The 22,738-nt window shown below is 49.4% G+C and overlaps 2 protein-coding genes across 2 annotated transcripts; one reads left to right on the top strand and one right to left on the bottom strand.

Moving 5' to 3' along the window:
- Window positions 1–15,493: 15,493 nt before the first annotated feature.
- MRPL46 (mitochondrial ribosomal protein L46) lies at window positions 15,494–18,256 on the bottom strand. Its single transcript, XM_005242417.3, has 4 exons — window positions 17,984–18,256; window positions 17,329–17,527; window positions 16,617–16,790; window positions 15,494–15,935 (listed from the first exon to the last, which is right to left on the bottom strand). Exons 1-4 carry the CDS (start codon window positions 18,254–18,256, stop codon window positions 15,685–15,687), a joined length of 897 nt encoding a protein of 298 aa, XP_005242474.3. The 3' UTR covers window positions 15,494–15,684.
- On the top strand, window positions 18,174–22,722 carry MRPS11 (mitochondrial ribosomal protein S11). Its single transcript, XM_055812200.1, has 6 exons — window positions 18,174–18,307; window positions 18,525–18,638; window positions 18,851–18,940; window positions 19,716–19,845; window positions 21,846–21,911; window positions 22,363–22,722. The coding sequence occupies exons 1-6, from the start codon at window positions 18,255–18,257 to the stop codon at window positions 22,468–22,470; spliced, it is 561 nt and encodes a 186-aa protein (XP_055668175.1). The 5' UTR covers window positions 18,174–18,254; the 3' UTR covers window positions 22,471–22,722.
- The last annotated feature ends 16 nt before the right edge of the window (window positions 22,723–22,738 follow it).

The raw sequence follows: 22,738 nt of genomic DNA, 5'->3' as shown, positions 1-22,738 counted from the left end.
TTGCATCCCAGTGGAAAAGTTGGAGCAAATCAACATTTTCTGTTTTGCTGAATGATTTCTGCCCACTTTAGCAGGGCAGCTGGATCTCAAGCAAGATGCTGCTGGCCCCAGACACACAAGTCACCCCTCCTCTGCACTGAGATGTGGGGCTCCCAGTATCCCTCCAGCACTGGGGAAAGGCAGGGAGGTGACCAGAGGATGGCTATTTATTTCTATACACTCAAACCCGGTGGCAATGAAGATGTCCACTCCTGAATATGGATTTCAAAGTCTTTATCTCCAAGTGCACTGAGCTTGTACAGCTGGGGGAAAACTGCCAGGATCTCCTGCACCCCTGTCCCAGCTGTCACAGCAGGGCCAAGTCGCTCAACACCCAGCCCCTTTGGCCAGTGGCCAACTAACCAGGGCATGTACTGTCCCAGAAAGCTCCTGCCTGATCCAAAATGACATGGCAATTAGTGTTTATCCACAGCAAAATTTTAAAAGGCATAAAGTGGGCCTTTATGTGGAGTCACTGCCACACTGCAGATGAGGCTTCAGTGCTCCTTGTCCCCCAGAGCAGTGCAGGGGACGAGGACCAGGGTGCTCACCAGCAGTTACAGCCCTCAGAAGTGTTCTTACAACCCTGGTTTCTGCTGGACCTTGTTAAGGGTGAGCTCTGAGACGGAGATGAGCGAGGTAGAAGAGGAAGACAGAGACCTGACCTTGCCTTTGCCACAAGCTGTTGCAGCCTGTCAAAGCACGAAGGGCTGATGGAAAAAGCTGCGCACACACGTACAAGCACACAGACATCACACCTCTCTCCACTCCTCTTCCCCATCACACTGCTCTTCCCCATCAGGCACCGTCGTGCAGCCCTGTTGATGACTCTGGACCACACTGCACAGCACTGCTCAATTTAATGCATGCCTTTATCAAGCCCGTGGTGTCCCGGCTGGGCTTCCCAGATACGGCTGCTTGACCTCACTGAGCATCGGCTGATTTCCCGGCCAGGGGAAGGGTTGGTGCTGGGCTGCTGATGGAGCTGGAGCCAGGGAAGGTTGCTGGGCTCCACCAAGAGCCACAGCAGGAGATGCCAGAAGAGCCAAAGGCTTCTCCCCAGCAAGTCAAGGCAAAGCCACGGAAAACTTGTCCATGTTCCCACATGGCTGCTCTACACGTCCTGTTTGGGTGTCATTACAGGTAATTCCCTGCTTGACGTCTAGTCAGAGGTGGGGGAGGGAGCCACCATTTCAAGAAAAGACAAAAGGGCTCTTTCTTCATCAGCATTAACCTCAGGCAGCTCTTGAGAAAAATTCTGGGCAATTAGTGAAGCATAAGAAGATTTATAATTGAAATCTAGTTTGTAGCACTACAGGCGGCTCCCTCGAAAGACATTTCTCAGAGACCAAAAAAAAGGCGGGGGGGGTGGGGGTGGGGGTGGAGAGGAGAAAAAAGAATAGAGAGAGACAGAGAGAGAGAGAGGGAACTAGTTAAAGAGTTTTAAAATCTTGCCGAAAACTCCATTTAGTTTAACATTGCATGATAGCTTTCATAATTCAGAACAAAGTGCAAAGCTCTTTAATGAGGCCATTAATGACCCTTTAATTTACTCCACCAGGGCTGAATTCATAAAACATTTATGTTCCATTTACACAGGATTTTCCTGAGACTCTTCGGGGCAAGTCAGCATCACAGAGTAGGTGGGATGAAACAGAGGGCTCTTCTCTTCTGTTCCCTCTCTTCTTCACCCTGGTGCTGAGGCTCCACGTGTGTCTTTTAAATCTGTTAGAGAAGCCGCAGGGACCCAGGAGGAAGAAGAGCCATTTTTGACCTTTCTGCATGGTAAATAGATGCAAGAGCGCTCTCTTGTATTTCTGCTTTAGGAACAATGAAACCCTTTTAAGATCTTGCTGGGGCATGAACAGCCAGCCTTAAACACCATTTTTTTAAAAAATCATTACAGCCCAGCTCCAGTTCATTACTTGCTTGCAAGATCAGATCTGCTCTTGGGGTAGCACTGTTGCTGTTGGAGCATATGGGGGAGAGATGTCCCACCAGCTTTCCAGGCTGCTTCCCACTGCTTCGGGTGATGGTGAAGGGTTGGGGGGAAGCTTGAAGGATGCGGATATATAGTGGGTGCTGAGGCTGCTGCTGCTGAGTGAGGGAAGGCTGGACTGGGACCTGCTGCCAGGCTGAGCAGAGGTGCCTGCCAGGCGGCTGCTAGATGTGGTAGCTGAGATTGTCTCTTGGCATCTCAATATCTCCCGTCCCTGCAACTGTGGGAAGCTAAGAGAGCTGGCAAAGCACACGTGGGGCAGCACCCTGCGTGAGAATGGGGCTGGTTCATCAGGAAGACCACACCTGAGCTGCAGGTGATGGTCCAGTCTGGTTGCCCCTTTACCCAGACTAAGCTATTTGTCTCTCAACAGTTTTTCTTCTGTGACAGACTGCAAGCAGGGAGAGACACCTAGCAACGTGTAATTGCTTGTATGGGCTGAAACATCTTTCTATTAAAAAAAACACAAAAACAAAACCCAAACTTACTCTTCCTGGTTTATTCCAAAGACCTCACTCATTTCTTCAGAAGATGACTGTTTCTAAGCATCTTCAGATAAAAAGAGCCATTAATCATCACAACTGGGTTCACAGCATCTTAAGTTTGCTTTTACCAGCCTTCTCATCTGCTTTGTCAGCTTCAGAACTGTTAAGCACTTCTGGTCTGCTTGTGGCTTTGACCCAAGAAGGGTTTCCTGCACCAGCCAACACAATATTCACGACAAGCCCAAGAGGACAGAGGTGCCAGCCCACAAGAATCAGTTCCCCAAAAGTCCCTGCAGGGAGGGGCAAGGAAGATGCTCTCAGGCTATCGGCAGAGGAAAAAGGTGAAGTCTGTTGGAGAGCATGTCAAGAGTCAATGTTTCTAATATCTATAAATGACAGTAACATTCCATGCCCGAAGGTCTGCGGAGCTAGGTCTCCCTGCAACATGTGTCTGGTAAGGCGTGGGGGGGGCCAGGCTCCGAGGGAGTTTTATTTTCCCTATCACTTGCCCTCTCCCCCTCAAATTCAGGTTGGGTTGTCATTCTCATTTCCTTCCTCACCTGTGCTTTTGCTGACGCAGGTCAGAAATCCGATGGACCATCGAGGTACTGACACTGCTTGCGTCTGTATGGTTCATGAGTCATCCTCCTCGTTTCACAGTTAAAAGGACTGCTGACGCTGATGCCCTCAGAAAGGACATATCATCAGGAGCACCAATACATTTGAAACTATGTCAGCGCTCAGCAGCAGCAGGCTGCACGCACACCAGTTTGTTATTGTAGGGTCTTTTGCGTGCATTGCATTCTATGCACCAGGTTTGTGGTTGTAGGGTTATTTTTTTTTTACTTCAGGGGAAGGAACCAGAGAGAAGGATTGCTTGACCTGCCTGGTTCATTCGTGCAGAATTGCTTTGCAGAGTAGGGCCAAGTTTGTCAGAACACTTACATCACAAAAAGAAATTATGGCCAAAAGAAATTTTAAACATGGACAAGAACAAAATAACAAAAACCCCACAGACAGACACTCCAATGAAGAGAAAAAATAGACATCATTTTTCAAAAATTGCAAGTGATTTTGGAATCTCACACTCAAAAGTGATCTAAGCACTAAAAGCACCAGGACCCTGACAGGATAAATAGGGAACTGGTCCCAGTTCAAGCCCAAAGTGCCCAGTGTCAGCATTGCAAGTGGTGTTGCAGGCGATCAGTGAACGGGACGGAAGGGAACCTGCAGTGAGAAGAGGAGGCGAAATGGAACTGGCTGCCCGAGGCACCAGGACAGCCACAGCAGCAGGTCACCCACTCTGCCTACCACATGAAGGGATGCTCTCTATCCTGGTGTGAAGGTGGGATGCGCCTAGGTGGACACATCTAGCTTTTGTGGACAATAGAGACAGGAAAAGCCAAATTTCCATGCTGAAATCACCCCCAAAGGAGAACAGAGGCAGGAGGTACAAGATCAGCAGGCTAAGGGGAGCCCACGGACAGAGCTGGCTGCCCCCAGGACTGAGATCATTCCTGGGATGCTGTCCTGCATAGTGACTGCTGACTGACAGCGAGCAGGGAAAGGAGCCAGGTCTGAGCAGCACAGGGACCTCCTGCTGTCACACAGAGCTGCCTGCAGACCCAGGTGCTCTGGGGACTCTCACTCCCTTTGGCTCCAGCAGCAAACTGTTCTGGGCAGCTCCAGGAACAAGTTGCCTTAGCTCGATTATTATTTGATTTCCAAAAAACATCAATGCAGGGATCCCATCCAACCTGGACCCTGGACTGTTTACTAAGCACAAGCTGCCATTTAGTTAGAAACACATGGGCTCTTATTATTACATTTCCCTGGAAAAAAAACACAATGGTTTAAATGAAAAGGGAAAATATTTAGTAAAAATCAAAACTTGCACTCACACACATAGACGCTCTGAGGTTTCACAACCACTTAATTCCCTGCTCCTCCATCCCAGTTTCCAGCTCAGCACATCTCTACCTACAAAGAACATCTCCAGGGAAGCCTACAGCCAAGGGCTTCGGTTTGCTTAGGTTACCCACGTGGCCAGCCACACGGGGTCAAGACTCCAAACTATGAAGTACAGGTAGGTTTTTGAAGCTGCCTAATTTTGCACTGATTTCTTAACATTATCAGGTAGCTTACATACCTCCAGGGCTCCAAGAGTCGATTTGCAGCTATTGCCCTTGAGGGCATGTAGTACTTGAAGCCAACAGACACACCGCCTTTATGAGGATGTCTTTGTGCTTTAGCCATAATCAGAAATGCATAGTTTGAGCTACACTGAAAGAGCCCTGCGCATATATCCATGACTCACCTGAGCAACTCTGAGCAGTCCAAGATGTCTCTCCACCACTGTAACTGAGCGCACCTGAGGATCTTCACACATTCACTTTCCTTCTGCTGCTGTAAAAACCCCAAGAGAGGGCAGCCGAAACATTTAAAGCCTCAGTTTGGTCACTTTGATGGGCCACAGGAGGTGGCCGATGCTCACAAGGTGCCTGTCCTACTGGTAGTGTCGATGCTGTCTTGAAAATCAAGGTGATTTCATGGCTAAACTACAAGCTGCAAACAGGAGAAAATCAGCAGGCCAGTGAGAAAGCCCTGTTTTCCTTAGTACTGCTGCTGGGTCTCATAATCAAGACTATCGGATACACAGATGTCATGCTAGTAATGGTATAACTCTATATCAGCCTGACGGCACAATGGGTTTACAAAAGGAGCAGTATATGCAGAAATACACACTCATGCTTACTAATCCCTCGTAAGCCTGTAATCCTGATTCTTTCTTTTCCAAATAATAAGTGCAGATCTATTAAGACCCTATCACTAGCAGCATGTTAAATTCCCCTCTTCCTGCCTGGAATCTGCTGCGTACCCTATGCATTGTAGGGCAAGGAGTAGACGTGCCATCCCTCAGCCCCCTATAATAAAGACGGTGATGGTGCATGCTTGAAAAATCCCACCCTGGTGTTTCTCCCTTAGCCCTACCAGGGGGAGCACATGGAAGCAGCCACAGCCTTGCTCTTATTTCCTTTCTGGAGGGTCTGAGGATGTCTTCTAGAGGGCATTTCTGCATCAAAATGAAACACACTTACTCACAGCCATGCAAGTAAGCAAGGGGATACCCACCAGTGTTTGACAGCCTCCTCCAGCTAGCCCTGGTGGAGATTTTCCACCCCCTTCTTGCCAGCTGTGTCCTAGTGCTGCCAAATCCCCACCTCCACCAGCATCCCCAGCCACAAACAGCTACTTCCAGGGAGACCTGGTATCAAACAACGTTTCATAACCATTCCCCAGCCACCGCATACAAATAACCTGGAAATAACCCTTCCAGGAGTGACAAAGTAGCAGTCACTAATTACACAATTAATTTATTCTTTGGCACTAATAAAAAAATGAATTTGTGTTACAAAGGAGGAGATTAAAAAAATCGAAGGATTTGTTTAATTAAAACAACAATGTATTGAAAAACCAAGTAATTTTAATGATACAGACAATGCTGAGATTGTATAATTAGTAATTAATTACCTATACAATGACACTTTCTTTTCTTTAAAGCTATTCCTTTTTCTCCTTGTTTGTTTTGCTTTTTTCTTCTTGCCCGCGACTGTCTTCAGGGCACACAAATCATGGGAGCGAATTACTGTGCGGCACATTAGCTAACAACCTGGCTCTGTGCGCAATTCTTTACCTGCAGGCGGAGGTGCCACATTCTCGCCTCTCACATCCTGGTCCCCACCGAGGAGCAATCGCAGACCTCCCTCCCCACCCACCCCCTGCCTGTCAGGGCTGCTTTCTGTACCAAGAGCCCAGGCAAAGCGGTGAGCGGTGCAAATTGTGACTCCAGCCACCAGGAGCCACTGGGACAGTTGACAGGCAGAACAGCTACAGCCTTCTGTAGAGGGAGTCAAGGAACAGACTGTTAGCCCAGTGCTAGATACATATTATGCTTATAAGTCCTGATGTTAACCAATGTTATATATATATTTTAAGTATTCATGTATTCATAGCTATAAAGGCCTTTTCTCTACTTGAGCTAAATTGTATAACCGTGACCTATTGTCCCAGAAGGCTTTTTATTCATGTTAAATGGGTACTGAGATTATAGCACTCCTTGGTAGTAGGTGCAGAAGTGTTCTGGAGGAGACAGGAGAAGACGGATGATCTTATTGAGGCTCAGCACAGAAACCAAAAACACAAGAACCAAGCAGCTCTGCAGCACAGCTGGCTTTCGCATCTGAAAAGTCAGCTGGGAGGTTGGCTCACTCAGGAGGACAGGACATCACCCAACCTTGTCCCCTCCCTAAGGAAGTGCTAACTGCATCCACGGATTGGAGACAACATGCCCAGCGTGCACTCTTCACACGCTCACATGCCCCATTCTGGTGGCTCCAGCTTGCCATGTTGGTCCCCGATCGCTCACTGGTCCCATCTGTTCCCTGACCCTTAAGCCAGGGAGAGTGAGCCAGGCTGGCCTCTGTGGCGCTGCTGCTAGCAGTGCTTCACATGGTGCATCTCTCATGTGTTCTTCCACCCTGCCTTGTTCTTTGGGGGCAGCGTGCTCACTTGCATTTCCCCACCCACCCCCCCAAACAGTAAAATTTGTCACTGGCTCCCTGGTACCCATGGGAGCCTCCAGTCCCATCACAGAGCCCAGACGCACCCTAGCAGCTACCAATTAGTACTCAAGATAAAACACAACCTCCTTGAAAAAAGCTCTGCATCAGCATCCTGCAAGTAGCTCCTGCAGCCTCGTCCCTCCCTGCCCGGCCATGAGATCACTGCAACTCATGTTAGTGAGACTGGCAGGTCCCCTGCTTGGATCTTAACCATTATCCAAGGCCCAGGGGCCCCTCTGGCTGCTGGTTTTGAATCTCATCATCACACAGGCACAAGCAGTGAGATGTTCCCAGATCATCTGTTCGTTCCCAGTGCACACCAAGGAGAGCCCCCAGTTCCTCAGAGACGTGTTTACCTACCTCCACACTGTCTCGGGAAGAAGTCAAGACAAGGCCAGCCCAGGTGCTGGTGCCAGGATGCACAGTGGTGGCCAGGGATGCTGCTGTCCCCTTGCAGTCTCCAATACTCCAGTCACTCCGACGCAGTCGGGGTAGAAGCGGCAGCGAGCTGGCTGCTGGCTGTTACACTGGTGCCAGATGGTGGATGAGATTAAAAGAATTTGATTTTCAAATAATCCATAAACCTGGCTGAGCTAATGTCGTTTCATATGCATTATCTTGTAATCCCAGGGAAGAGAACGTTTCAAAGCAAAGAGCCTTATTCTCCCTCCCTGCAAGGACTCTAACAAGCTATAGATAATCCCCTTTTTGTTGGAAGGTGCTTACAGGAGACCTACAACACCCGGAGCGTGGCACAGGGGTTGCAGCTCTGTGCTGGTGCCTGGGCAGAGGACAGCCAGGCACCCAGCACCACAGAGGCTATCTTGTCCTGAGCTTTGTAGGGGCAGGAGCAGCACATAGCAGGGCCCAGGGACACCTTGAACTCAGGCCCCTGGCCAATAAGGGAGAAATAAAGGAGGACTTTTGCCACTGCTGTCCCCTAACACTCCATGGAAGCCAATGCTGCATGACCGGGGTAGGGGGGGAGATACATTCCCTCTTCTAGGTAAACACGCTTTTATGCCCACTTTTGGGAATAAACCCCAAAGCCCAACCCAAGTAAATCAAAGGCATGCTACGCCATCCTGGGAAGAGGATCAGGTCCTCCCTGGTGACCGAACCCCACAGCCAGGGTCTGGTGACCACATTCCCACTCACAAGGTGAGGGACAGCACGAGGCTCAAACCTGAACACTGCTGGAAATCCCTTCACTACCCTCTCCAAAGCAACCACTGCACAACCAGGCCGTAGGAAATTAATCCTCAGGGATTTCTTGACTTCTCCTTGCCTGTTTCAAACGCCTACAATCATTTTTTGCCCCTATCTCTACCCTATATATGGATGTACCCCTTCTGCACCTCTATCCCTTCCTAACTCCAGCACAGTGCCCTGGGCAGCCCTCAGCACCCACCTGCCATCCACCCTTCATCCTCAGATGCTGCCTGCCTGCTCCCTGCTCTTTTCTTTGCCCTAGAGACTCCCTTGAGCATCCAGTTACTCGACAAGCCTCCACGGAGCAAAGCTGGCCTTCTGCCGGTCTCCGAGACCCTTGCAAGGCACCAGGCTTAGGCACAACAGTTAAAAATCGGTGATCGTTACTCCATGCTCCAGGTTCCCCCACTGGAGCAAGCAAGAGCTAGAGCAGGAGGTGATATTAAGGGGAAAGGGAAGGAAAGCTCCACGATGGGATTTCCCAGTCACTGCCTGCCACCTAGTGCCTAGCAACTGAGCTGTTTCACAGGCAGCAAGTGACATCCACATCCATCCTCGAGGGAATTTAGCGCTTAAATTAGAGCCCTCGACATTTGTGCATCAGGCTTCTAGCGCTAGGGAGTTCCCCACTGTGCCCCTCACTCTGGGCCAGGGTGAGGGTTTTGGACTCAAATAGCCCAAATCCTGGTGGGACCTGGCCAGGGAAAACAGCCTAGAAGCAAGGGGAGGTGATGCTGTGTGCCTGTCTGGGTTGCAAACGCGATGCCCAGCTACAGCAAGCTAACTAAATACAACACATCTTGCTTTGCTGCATGCTGTTACCTTCAAGGTCGCATTCTCATCAGCAGCGGGTCTGATCAAAGCAGTGCACACAGGCATTGCGTGAAGAATGCCACAGACAGGCTAAAAATAGGGAGACAAATGGAAACATGAGAGAAAGGGGCGAAGCATGAGGCTTGTCAGCTGTGCAGGAGACTGAAAACCTATAGAAAAACAAGAAACAAACAAAAATAATCAAGAAATACTGACTTTATGACTTGGATATGCTGGCGCTTGGAGATACTACTGTAGTTTCTCACCCAGTTCAATCCATGGGCAACCATTGCAGCAGGAACCCAGGCCCTACGAGCCACTTGCAGCCTTTGGGTTGGTACCAACAGCAGGCGGTTTGGAATATTTTACGGGTCTTCAAGTAATTTGGAGGGCTGATGCTCTCCCTTCCCTCCCTTCATATACCTGTGCTCACCTTATTGGCTGGTCATCTGGCAGCTTCTTGTCCCTCTGAAAGGACTTTGATACCCACCTACCCACAAATGCAGGAGACAGCAGGCGAGACAGCTACAGCTCACCACAGTCCTGTCTCCAGGCAGAGAAAATTAAGGGATACGAAATCCAGAAGGGTTTGGGACAGGCAACATCCATCCAGCCCACTACCTCCAGCCCGCGCTAGATCATGAGCCTTTAGCACGCTGCTAGCAAGGGGCACCTTCTGCTGTGCCACATCCCTTACTTCTGCACAGGGGGCAAGGCTGGGCGTTGAGCTGTGAGCGCTGGTAGAGCAGGAGCAAAAAAGTGGGTCCCCATGGGTGCCACTTCCAGCAGTCACCCATCCCGCACCCTGAAATGGGGAACTCACTGCCCCTTTACACAGGGCACTGGTGGGATCAGACACCCCAAATGCCCAGCCTCCCTCCCCAGCAAGCCCCTTATCACTTGGCTGCCCATGCCCTGTCACACCCCGGTACTTTCCTCAAGCTCATCCAACATTTACAGGCTGTGCTATTTGCTAGTGCCACAGCTTGGGAAACAATTGCTGTTTTGCAGAGGGGAGCGTTGGGTCTGACACAAATGGGCTGCACTGATCATTTGGAAAAGGCAGGCAGGGCACCAGCTTACAAACACGAGGAACCAGATTTACTGATTAGCACATGGCTCTGATTTCCTCCAATGCTTCCAGAAAAGCAATAGGCGACATTAACAAAAGGATTACTCAGAATTCAAAAGCAAATGGGATTTGTGACCCATTATATTAACTGGGGACTGAGGAAAGCTCTACAGAGAGAGAACACTGCCGGCAGGTCACCAAACCAATTATTAAGAGCTCACAGATCACGAAGCTAGATATATACACACATCATGATAAATTTCTATTTGCCTGCAGAAGCAGGACGCTGGCTGAGCCACCCTCCCAACCCAGTGTGCTTTTTCTATGTGCCCATTAAACCTGGATTATATCTAGTTACTTTCCCCAATAATTCACTTCCCCCACAGGTTTAATGCTGTGGAATAACATTTGGGAGGGTAAAACCTGAAAGGAGAAATGTAATGGGCATAATTACTTTGATAGATGAGAGTGAGCAGAAAGCAGGCAAGCAGCACACGGTGGGAGCAGGCCAGCAGCACACATACTCACCCCTGACATCACTCACCGTCCTCCCAGCAGCAGCACTGGCCCGTGCCTCGTGCCTGACATCCCCAGCTTCCCTCTGCACAGAGCAGCCCTTCGACACAAGGTCACCTGCCTCTGACATCCGCCTTCACCTTCATCTCCAGCAGAGAACAGCTTAAGCCGCAAATTGTTAGCTGTAAAATCTTTTCCTAAACTTTCGCCTCAGTTAATTATGAGATTGGATGTTCATGGTAGCCAGGTAACGGGCCGGCTCCTGCTCACATGCTGTCCTGCTTCTGGACTAGGCCGTGGTGGTGAGTCCTAAAACCTTGTATATGCTGCATAAAGGTTTATTGCCTTGCCTAGGTTTTGAAGAAGCTTCATTTTAACGTTGCTGAATAACCCTTTGTATTTCAATTAAGAAATGCCACTGGGTCTCCAAGCATTGCCTGTGAAGTCCTGCCAAAGGATTTTATAGCCCCAGCAAGATCTGTTAGGGAAACGTAGCCTTCACAGCAAAGCTGTACCTAGAACTACCCGAAGAATCTTCCTGCTGTCAGCATTTTGTACTCGCCTCACAAATTCCTGGCTTTGCTTTTTGAGGGCCTGGTGTTGTTTGAGGATTGGGTATTATCAGCAAAGCTTCTGGAGCAATTTTACCCTGAGTCCAAGTTCCCAGTAGCTCTCTTTCGTCTATATCCATTCTTACCTTCGCAGAGATTCACTCAAACCTTGCCTTCTGCCTGATGTATTCTGCATTCTTCCAATGCTCTGGTTATGTCAAAACACAGGGGCGATTTCACAAGAAAAGGGAGGAAAAAGGTGTCCTCGAAACAAAAGGATGGGACCTCATCCACTCATATCACCGCTGACCTCAATCCTGATTTTCCATGTCATTTTCTGCTGGGTCTCTGGGCTGCTGTGAGCAGATCACCCCACACTGCATCCCCTGCAGGCAGCTGAGCACAGCAGGAACAGGCCGCACTTGCAGAAACCCCAGGTGCTACTAGAAAAACTCCCTCCAAAGAGACAGATCCTTTCCAATACAAACACAAGAGCTTGAACAGAACAGAAGGAAAGTGACTGATGCTCCTGGAGATGCCTTATCCTCCAGGACAAGGAGTGACTCCACAGGCTGCCCCAGCCGAGATAGCTGAACTCCTACCCTCCCCGAGCCAGCTCACCCCTTGGCCCAGCAGGAGGGAAGCTGCAGGGTGGCTCCCAGCACTCGAGCAGCTCTCCGTGCTCTAACAAGCTCACGGCTGTATTTAGGAGCAATAGCATCTCTCCTCCTACAGGTTTTCAGAGAGCAGAAAGTGGTGGCCTCTCCTGGCTCTGTGTGTATTTACCTTCCAAATGCTTAAGCCTTTGGTTGCTTGGAGCCAGCCAGGATGAGCAACAAACAGCAGCTTCCTATTATGTGAGAAAGCACATGGGTCTGAACAGTTCACAGCATATCACAAAGCGCACGAGCAGGGCTCTGCTTAGAGAGCACCAATCCCCAAAAAGCCCGCAGACAGGGAGGGATATCAGCTAGGGAAGATACTTCTTAGGGAAAGTAGAGGAAAGCTGTATCTGTGAAGCTGAAAAGTGGTTTTATTAGGACTTGTTATCTCCCCTTCACTGGAGGGAAGTGGTAGCATCAATTTGTCACAAAGAAAACCTTCATCTCTCTTTTTAACATGGTAGCTTAAGCAACGGCTTAGACACTGGTGGTTTAGACTGCAACTGATCCTTAACATTTGCTTCTACTGCTGGAGGCTTTATAGCAACACCCGCTGGACTGCATTGCACCAAGTAAAGATCATCTTAATACACCTACTTCCCTGTTGGAGGGGGGGGAAGATCTGGCTTTTGTGTATCATCCTCAGGAATGGAAGTGCCCTGTGCGGAAAGCAGCTTTGAGGAGCAGAAAGTCTCCACAGTCTGACTGCTCTCCAGCTTCCTCCCCGAAGTGCGCAGTCAGATAATGCTCAGACACCAGCCCCGGCAGCCGCAGCACTGCTCTTACGTTGGACTTCTTAGATGAGCCCCACGTTGCTGCTCTCAAAGCGAGGACTCACAGGTCCTTTCCAAAACACCTCTCTCCTGTGCACACTTCACAGGAAAGCTCTTCGATTGATCTGACTGTGCCTTGCACTTAAGAGCCACAGCAAACTCAGTGCTTTCCCAGGTACTTGCTGCAGCTTCAGGTTCTGGTAGAGAGATCTCACATGAGGTGGCCTTTGCCAAGATGAGAAAAGCCCTCCAGGCTCTGGGTGCAAACAAGCTGCAGACTCCCTCAACATCCAGGCAAAAGCTCATGCAGCTCGTCTCCATCTGCAAGGGGAGTTTTGTGTTTCATGCTCAACACAAGTGAAAGGCTTCCCCTGCTCTTTGTGCTGGACCACAGGAGGCACGCTGCAGCAGCTCTCTCCCAGCCACAACTCAACAGCTTCTTCTGTTCCAGGAGAGAGAAAAGCTCTCTCAGAAAAGGTTTTAAGGCTTTGTACTATCTGCCAGTAGTTACTAGTAAAATATATCCCACCAGCCCACCTGATCAGACCTCTGCAACTCTGCAAGTATGGGCCTAAGTTTGCACCAAGTGGAAAGACAGCCGGCAGCCACCAAGCCCTCAACGGAAAAGAACAGCCTCAGTCATGTACTGTGGTACCTCTTGGAGTAGGGAGGAAATGAGAAGATACAAACCATCCTCTCTGCTAGGAAACCTGCATATCTTTCTGCCTTCCCTCTCACCAAGGCCAGAGAAGAGGAGAACAGGCCACACAGCAGAACTGAGCAAAAGCACCCGAGCTGCAGGATCTGGGATTGTTTGCAGCAGCTGGCTGAGAGTTTTTAAATAAAATCAGCTGCAGGAAAAGTAACAGAAAACAAGAAAAGTGCTGTTCCTATGTAGGCTGTGAGCAGCAATTTGTTTTAGGTGATCAGAAAGCAATGATTTCAGCTTCCAGAAAAGATCAAGCTTCTCAAACACCTGCTACTTGTAAGAACAAAGGCCTGAGCCCAAGGAAAAAAAAAAAATTAAGGAGGCTCTTGATTCTGATCTTTCCACTGCTGAAGGGAGCTACACCTCTCTTAGCAAAGAATGCCCAAAGACTTGGAGCTTGAGTAAGCCAGAGGGCAAAAACTGCCTGGGTCTGAAGATCAGCAAGCTTTCAGTAAAGCCTTTTCCCTCTTTTGTGCTCCTGGTTTTAAGAATAAGCAAACACTGATTAAACAGCATTTTGTATGCTTTGAAAAGTTTTGTTCCAGCAACACAAAACCTACCTTCAGCACTGGAAACTGGGCAGAGACCTTGGCAAAGGGCACGCCCTAAGCTTGTACCCACAGAGCCAGGGACAGCCTGAAACAATGCAGCAGAGAAAAGCCTAATCCTGAGCTGACTGCACCAATGACCCCCCAGGCTGGTGGGGCACAGCTGAGGGAAGGACTCACCTCTCCCTCTGCAGGAGCTTTCAGTGCTGGAGAAGGCAAGAGTCCCCCATTCAGCAGTGCTGACCTCAGACAGCAGCCAAAAAAATCTGCAATTTTTCAGCCATGTATTCTGCTCCGCCTTTATTTCCTCTTTGCAAGTGCTCCCTGCGGCAGACACAGCCCCCTTGCCAGGCCTGCGAGGATGCTTCAAGAACCCAAGTTTTGTTTTGCTGGTAATTTATGGCAAGCCTGCAGCTCCCAAACTGCCCAGCATTAGAAAATGGAAGGCTGCTGTGCTACCCCCCCCCACCCCAATGGCTTGTGGAGTGATTAAGGATAGCTTTAATTTGAGGCCTGCAGCTCAACAGCTCCCAAAGGATTGATAAAATACATATAGCAATCTCCAGTTCCACCTCTGGAGGCTGAACTCTCTCCCGATGATTAACGACAGCTATTTCCTCCCTCTCCCCCTGCCACTAAAGAAGGCTGCTGATTCTCTGCAAGGTCCAGCCAGCACCGTGCCCACGCTCTGACTACCAGCTACATTTACAACCAGAAAAAAAAACCCCCAAAGAAATAGAATTTGCCCCAGAGAGGTGAGACAGCACCGTATAAGCCCAGGATAGATCTTCTAATAAAGAAATCGCACAACTAGGGCCAGGCTACCTGTGGCAGACCCGGCTGGGCTGGGTTTGCAGTGCTGACCTAATGCACCAGGAATAGGAGCTGAGAACTGCCCAGAGCCACTTTTGAGGCTGCTCCCAGGAGGCCGCAATGCTAGAGCAGCCTTCCCCCACCAGGAAATATTAGCCTGCCAGCCCAGACAGAGAGCTGCTGCTCAAGTGTCACCCTCCCTCAGTATCTGTTGCTATAGCTTGAGGCTCAAGAGGAAGGCAGTGCAGGCAGAAAAGCAGCACCCATCTAAAGAGAGAGCTGCTCCACAGCCACCATGTATCACAGACTCTAGGCCAGAGGCAGCTCCACCACAAATTAAACATTAAGCTGTGAATATTCCAGCTTCCATGTCCCCAGAAGCCCACCTTGCCCAGCCTTGTGTCCAGGATGGTTTGTTCCCACCTGGACACACAGATAACCCTTCAGTGCTGTTCTTATTAAAGAGCAGGTACCAGCGACAAGCATTAGCCATTGCACAGAAGAAACCATTTGAGCTTAAAACTATGACAGGAGTCTGGTGGGGAAAGCGAGCCTCCTGGGTACCACAGCCCCAGGGAATCACACACTTGGGAGAGGAAAAGATCACAACATGCATTTCCAGAAGAGGTGGAGGAGGAGGATTCAAGAAGAGCAAAGAACTCTCTCAGGAGAGCTTCACTTCCAAGTATAAGTTTTAATATTTATTCAGTGCAGGCCTGGTGAAGAGAAGTGGGAAATAAGGCAAAGGCAAATTATCCTCCAGAGCCCAAGTCACCATCCCATACACACGGACCATGCAATGCAGCAGCTGTGCTCCTCCCTGGAGTCACGTCCCACATCTTCCCCATCTGCTGGAGCACAGCCTATCGCTTAGAAGTCCAGAACGAATCGATTGACTTTTTTCAGGTATTCTGACTTCAAGTAATCTCCCAGCTCATCCTTTGTGACCCACAGGTAATCTCCCTTCAGCTCTGCCTGGGACAGATCAGTGCTTTGGAGGAAGGCTTTGAAGAAGAATACTTTGGCTCCCACATTATTCTCAGTCCTGATGGCCCTGGGGAATTTATACTTGTAAATCCCATATGGTGCGTTCCCCAGGACTTTGGCTTCAATGTGATCTCCTGCAAGAGGCAGCAATGCAAAAGAAAAAACAAGACATAAGAACACAGAACAACAGTGACTGCTCTCCTGTAGTAACAAAAAGGCAACATAAACCACTCTATATATCTGGTTCAGACTGACTTCCTTCCTCTTCGCAGAAATACTGCCAACTGTAAGCCTTTTCTCATGAAAAAAGAACTTGTCTGGAGTCCAGCTAGTCCTCTCAGAGTGAGGGAGGAAGGCAGAGGATATCAAGTTTTGCCAACCCACAGTGAAAAGCAAGGACACACTGGTTTGCCATGACCCATCTGCCACAAAAGAGAAGCCATGCACCTGGAGCAAGCCAAGACAATTCATGGGGCATCTGGCAATGCTCCAGCAGCAGACCACGAGGGCCAGACCCAGCGCTGCAGCTGCTGTCAGCCAGAGATCCCAACTCACAGCCTGCCAGCCCCGTCAGCCTTCTGCATGCTGCAGTCACTCTGCAACAGTACACAGTTACAGAACCAATCACCCAGGACCACAACTCTTGCTGGAAAGCCCACTTCATTGAGCTCTGTCCCTTTGCCATGAAATGCCTTTTCCCAGAAAATGGGAGGCGATTTCACTACAGCAGATGGCAGGTATCCCTCAGATAGGGCACAGGAAGAAAACCCTGGGACAAAGAGGGGGGAGGGCCAGGCACAGGATAAACTACACACCCAAAAATGTAGCCATGGCTCGCTCAGCTGTGCTTCGCAGGGTCTCTCCAGGTTGCCATTCCACTTGAGGCAGGAGCCACAGTTCCTGGTTACCAATTTTCTGTTTCACCAGAAGCATCAGGTTACTGTCCAGCTTCCTGTTCAACGACTTTCGATTGTTGTTTTTATCAGCATCTGCCAAAAACCAACACATGTTGGAAACAGCCTCCTGGCAGCACGGCTCTAATCCCCCTGATTCATCAACCCTCTGTATCTCACACTCTTCCAGCAATAATACACAAACACAGACAACGTCAAAAAAGTCTGGACAGTGCTCTCAGTCACTCTATAAACCACTGCTAGACTGTACTCTGTTTCATTTCCAGAAGGAATTTATAGCAAGCAGCCTGGATCTCTACCTTGACAAAAATCAACAAAAGCACTAGGTGGAGCATGGGAACAAAGCAACCAAACATTTCTCTTTCCTGGAAACAACATCCATTTTCACCATGTTACTCTGGTAAGGTTGAAAACACACCACTTTGCAGTACAGGAACACTGATTTCCTTGTCAACCAGTTAATTTCTCATGTGCTAACAGTACTGCCACAGAGTGAAGACTCTTTAAAACAAGAAAAGACTCAGCAAATGTTTTTCCTCTACTGAATTCCACTCAGCTGTGTTTGGCCAATAATCAGGGTATTCACCACAAACACACAAACCACAGCCTGTACCTGTTATCCGTGAAGCAGCTTTAAATTGCAGTAACTTCTGTTCCCACTTGTCCTCCAAGTCTTGAGCCATAATAATTGTTTTGCCAGGTGCTTCATCATCATCATCATCATACGTACTTTCCTTTCTTCTCCTAAGCAGTTCCTCCTCTTTCAGCTTGCGAATTTCATGATCTGAATAGTGGCTTTTCTCCAGCTCTATCTACAAGGGCAGCACAGAGAATTCTTAAACCACCAGCAATATGGGCTGGACTTGACAAACAGAATTAAATTACTTCTACCTCTGCAAACGCAAGATGATGCAAGTTTCCCTGAGACTGAGCAGGGCCTCCCTGCTCGCAGCAGGAGCCTCTAACAGGGACATCAACAGCATCGAGGAAGACCACGGGAGCACTACCACGACCCATGATACCTGGTGCAGGCAGCAAATTACACACAGAGCACTCAGTAACGCTTCACGGCGGGGAGCGACATGACCCATGGTGCCCCCAGACTGGCTGTGCAGGGCCATCATCTCCTTCCACTCCGTGGCCTGTCACTCCAGAGCCTCAGGCACCACCAGGGACAGGCCGCGGCTGCCAGCCCTGCGGGGTGCTCTCCCCTCCAGGCCCGAGGCGGCCATTTTCCCCTCTGCAGACCCCCAGCACCCCCCCTCTACCTGTTCCATGAGAGCCGCCATCTCTTCCTCCTCCTTCTCGAGAGGCTGCGTGATGCGGGGCAGCCGCAGCAGACACATCGCCCCGAAGAGGCGCCACGGCCGCGGCGCCGCAGCGGTACAAAGCCACCGACCCCAACCGACCGCTCGCTGAGCGGGCGCCGCCATCACGCTGCGGCGCGACCCACAATGCACCGCGGTGCGCGCCGCCACCTTTGCTCCCCGCTCCCGCCGTGCCTTGCGGCGCCTCGGCGGGCAGGCTACGGGAGCCGCCATGAGCGCGGCGATGGCAGTCGCCTGGCAACGGCTGCTGGGGGCGGCCTGGGGGTGAGCGGCGAGAGCGGGCCGCGGTGTGGCGGGGATCCCCTCGCTCGGGGCTGACCGTTGGGGCTTTCCCGTTCCGCCGCAGCGGCCGGCAGAGGAGGCCCCGCTGGGCCTAACCCCTTTTCCCCCTCCCCGGAGCCCGCGGCTCGTCCTCCCCCACAGCCGGCGCCTGGGGCAGGCCCCGATGCCCTCATGCTCGGATACGGTTTCTTTCCCGCAGGGGCCGTACTGCCACGCTGTGCCGCGGCCTGCGTACCGGCCCCCAGCACCTGCAGGACCTTGCGGAGGCGGCGGCCGCGAAGGGGGCGGAGAACCAGAGCGCGACCGACCCGAGGTGAGACGGCCAGGCCGAGCCCGGAGGGCCCTGCTGGTTTTCTCTCGCTGGCAGGTTTTGTCGCCTTCAGTAGTTTTTCAGCCGAGGATGGACGGGAAATGTGTCAATCACAAGCACAGCTTTTTGGAGACTCGATCCCTTCTTTCTTTCCCAGTATGAAATAAAACTGCAAAAATTAAACAGTGCTTGATATCTCTTGTTTTGCTTCTCAGCCCTTTAATCCTGCAGAGGAGCTCCATGAGATGGGATGGAAAGATCTATGAAGAGATCCCAATAGCTCACATCAAAGCTACGTACAACAAGTAAGCAAATAAGCTGTTCTATTCCTGCTCTCATGCAAAATAAAACCTTGTAACATACCCAGGCTTTGGCCAGTCATCATTTTGATCAAAAGGCTCGAAGGAAAAAAAAAAGCCAGGGGAGTGGTGGTCATGACTGGGAAGATAATAATACTGAATTCAAACCTTAGTGCTGTTCAGGAAGCATAACTGTCCTTATAGCATCTTCAACAGCAGTAAAATTGTTATTACAGTTCTTGACTACATTCTGGTATGAATCACTAGATGCCAACAGCTCTAATGGCAGGTTACTTCTAGCCCTCCATTCTAATGCTATTGCTGTACAGCTGTTGAAAAAAACTGTCGTATTCTCTGTGAGACATGGTTGTGTTTCATTAGTGATCCCCAGTGTGTTATTTTACTGTTTATTAAAAGCTCTTCCAAGTTCTAGAAATGCTTTGTGCAATTTTTTTAAAAAACAGAAAAGGTGAAATGCTCACAGTGAGAGGTGGGTCTAAAAGGGTTAAGCAGTATCTGAGGTGTACCTGGATTAAGTAAACCTTATCCAGAAAGGTTTTGCCACCTTGCTCAGATTCTGTAGGGTGACTGGAAGGTCACTGCTGGGAGGTCTCTGCAGCAGGTTTGTGTAAGTGGGATACCTCAAAAGGGAGTGCTGAGTTAGGGTGGCTTGGAGACAGGAGTCCTGTGGCAAGCCATGCCAGTAAGGTGAGCAAGAAGATACTGGAGAATAAAGCTTTGTTCTAGCTTGCTTCTTTCTTTTGCCTCTGTCTTTCTGTAGCACCCACATCCAAGTGGTCAGCTTTGACAACAGGCCGTTTGCCCGTACATCCTGTGGCACAGAAGGCTTCCAGAATGCCAAGAAGGGAACTGCCATCGCAGCACAGACCGCAGCCATGGCAGCAGCGGTGGTGAGTCTGCGCTGATGATTCTCACCCTTGCAGAGGGGAGCACTGACTGCCTCCCCTCACTACCTGGGTACATGCCTTGCTCGCAGGCAGAATTCTGTTCCTTAGCACTCAAGGCAGCACACCGCTGTTTGCTGACAGTTTCCTTAGCTTCATCTGACGCGCTGCCGTCGTGGTTTATCCCCAGCCGGCAACTAAGCACCACACAGCTGCTTATTCACGCCCCATCAGCAGGATGGGGGTGGGAATCAAAAGAGTGACAGTGAGAAAAGTTGTGGGTTGAGATAAAGACAGTTTAACAAGTGAAGCAAAAGCCACATATGCAAGCAAAGCAAAACAAGGAATTCATTCATCACTTCCCATCAGCAAGCAGGTGTTCAGCCATCTCCAGGAAAGCAGGGCCCCATCATGCATCATGGTTACTTTGGAAGACAAATGCCATCACTCCCAAGTGTCCCCCTCCTTGTCCCCCAGCGTTATGTGCTGTGCATGATGTCGTATGGCATGGGATGTCCCTTTGGCCAGCTGGGGTCAGCTGTCCTGGCTGTGTCCCCTCCCATCTCCTTGTGCCCCTCAGCCTACTCACTGGTGGGTGAGGAGCAGAAAAGGCCTTGACTCTGTGCAGGCACTGCTCAGCAGTAACTAGAACAGCCCTGTGTTATCAACACCGTTGCCAGCACAAATCTAAAACCATCCCATACCAGGTACTGTGAAGAAAATTAACTACCCCAGCCAAAACCAGCACAACTGCACATCTTCATACAGACAAAGCATGTTTGAAACAGCAGTTGGAAATGCCCAGAGGGTGAGCTTAGCTGTGTGTGGGGTGATTGGGGAATGTAACTTGGAACCTGTCCTTTTCGAGCACCAGCTTGCATAGCTTCTTTTTTCCAAGTGAGCATCTTAGCCGTTTTGGAAATGTGGCCCCTGAATCAGCAGTGGTTCAATTTTTGCACTGTAGGGGCCTGAGAAGCAGGTGTAATTATTGGCTGAATGTTTTATATTTGCTCTCTGTTACAGAACTGAGCTGCTGCCAGCAGTTCCTGTCAGAGAAGGTGATGTCCTTGCACAAGTAGTTTCTAGCTGCATAGTTTACTGTAATTGTTTCTAAAAAAACATGCGGGTGTCCAGGTGGCAGGAGAATATGAGGCTGGCTGCGTCACAGTCCTCATTACAGCAGAATGAGGCAAGTTTAAACTGCAAATCCTTATCCTGAATTAGGTGGAACTCGCTCCAGCCTTTCACGTCAGAGGTGTTTTGGTGCTGCTACCAGCCAACAGGTTATTACGGTTGACTCAGAGGAATAGAAGAACATCTTCACTATTAATCTGTGCTCATCGGAGCCTCGTAATAGCTGCATAGCTGTGCTTGGCCAGATTTATTCTGTCACTGTTAAAGTTGTTAGTACATTAATTGCACCAGAACACAGAAATCAAGAGACCCAGAGGAGCTCCATCCACATGGTGGCAGCACGGCTATGCTTTACAGCAGGTGTTTTTCATTTTCAATTTGCAAGCCGCTAGAATTTTTGCACTGAAGGTGTGGACTCCTGCACCGCAAATACAAAGCTTGCCTGCTTTTCTCATTTACCCTCTAGAAGGAGTCCACTGATCACAGGAGAGAAGTTGCTGCATTAAAGAAGGGAAAACAGCTTTGAGTTAGTCCTTGTTAGTCCCTTGCCAGTTCGGTCACGTATCCATGGATATGTCATTTTCTGCTGTGGCTTTAGGTCGCAGATAGTTTGATCTTAAAGCCTTGCATGCAGAGCTGACAGCTTAGCACAGAAGTTGTCTTGAAACTGCCATGGCTATATCCAGGCCTCCTTCTCCCCTCGTGTCTTTGTGCAATAATCCCCGTACTTGTCTTCTGTATCCATCACTACCTACCCTTTATTTTTACTTAAAGAATACTATGATAGTGGCTTAAAAGGGAGTGAAAGACTCCAGAGGAGTATGAGCAGCAGTAATATCGAAGAGAACACTAACCAGTTGTTCTTTCTGCAGAAAGCACGTGGGAAGGGTGTATTGCACGTACGAGTCATGGTGAAAGGACTTGGACCAGGACGCAAAGTAGGTGTCAGAGTTTCTTTTCATATTTTTCTTTCTCAAGCATCACCCACATTTTTTTTAAAATTCAGGTTAATCACGTGACTACATCTATTAACTTCGTTATTCTGAAGGTGATTTAAAGAATTCATCACTCAAGTGCCTAGTAATGAAATTTTAGAATCATTAGAATTTTAGAGTACTATCACTTTAGGGGCAGAATAAAAGCTGTATTTATGACTTCTTCCAACTAAAGTAGGAAAATTGATGGGAATGCTGCCAGAAGGACTGGAACAGATCGGTTTAAACTGGGTTATCTGGTACAGACTAATTTTTAAGAAAATTACAAAGTAGAATCGTTGGAAGAAGTTGGTTTTTGGATGGGGAGCCAAACTATTTTCCCCTGAGATTTTTTTCCTTCTGTGCTATTTGTTGTGTTGATAACAGCATGTCATTTGCCGTCTTGTTCTTCCAGGCTGCCATCAGGGGTTTGACTATGGGAGGTTTGGAGGTCATCTCCATCACTGACAACACCCCGGTTCCACACAATGGCTGCCGCCCACGGAAAGCCAGGCGAATGTGAGAGGGGAGCGGAGGAGACACAGAGCTTTCAACATCAGTGTGTGCAGCAGGGACTGTTGCTCCTGTCTGTGACAAATTCTGGAAAGCCACCCTCCCTGGATATACTTGCAGAGGGAAGCTTGAAAAAGAGAGGCTGTCCTGGGCCTTAAAAGCCCAGGTGGTAGAAGCTGTGGTAAAAGCAAGAATACATGTACTCCCTTAGTGGGAATCCTCTTGTGTACAAGGTTTGTTGATTAAAATGTTGATCTTTTGACAGCTGTTCCTGCTGT

This window comes from Falco peregrinus, chromosome 1 (genome assembly GCF_023634155.1).
Source record: "Falco peregrinus isolate bFalPer1 chromosome 1, bFalPer1.pri, whole genome shotgun sequence".
Classification (NCBI taxonomy): Eukaryota; Metazoa; Chordata; class Aves; order Falconiformes; family Falconidae; genus Falco; species Falco peregrinus.
The sequence above is the reverse complement of the archived record's forward strand: the minus strand, read 5'-3'. Positions and strand labels throughout refer to the sequence as shown.

Coding starts and splice junctions, on each gene's coding strand:
- MRPS11 (XM_055812200.1), top strand. CDS start 18,255: ATGAGCGCGGCGATGGCAGTCGCCTGGCAACGGCTGCTGGGGGCGGCC. Junction 18,639..18,850: donor CAGAGCGCGACCGACCCGAG/GTGAGACGGCCA, acceptor TTTGCTTCTCAG/CCCTTTAATCCTGCAGAGGA. Junction 18,941..19,715: donor ATCAAAGCTACGTACAACAA/GTAAGCAAATAA, acceptor GTCTTTCTGTAG/CACCCACATCCAAGTGGTCA.
- MRPL46 (XM_005242417.3), bottom strand. CDS start 18,256: ATGGCGGCTCCCGTAGCCTGCCCGCCGAGGCGCCGCAAGGCACGGCGG. Junction 16,791..17,328: donor AGCTGCTTCACGGATAACAG/GTACAGGCTGTG, acceptor GGTTTTTGGCAG/ATGCTGATAAAAACAACAAT. Junction 15,936..16,616: donor AGCCATGGCTACATTTTTGG/GTGTGTAGTTTA, acceptor TGCCTCTTGCAG/GAGATCACATTGAAGCCAAA.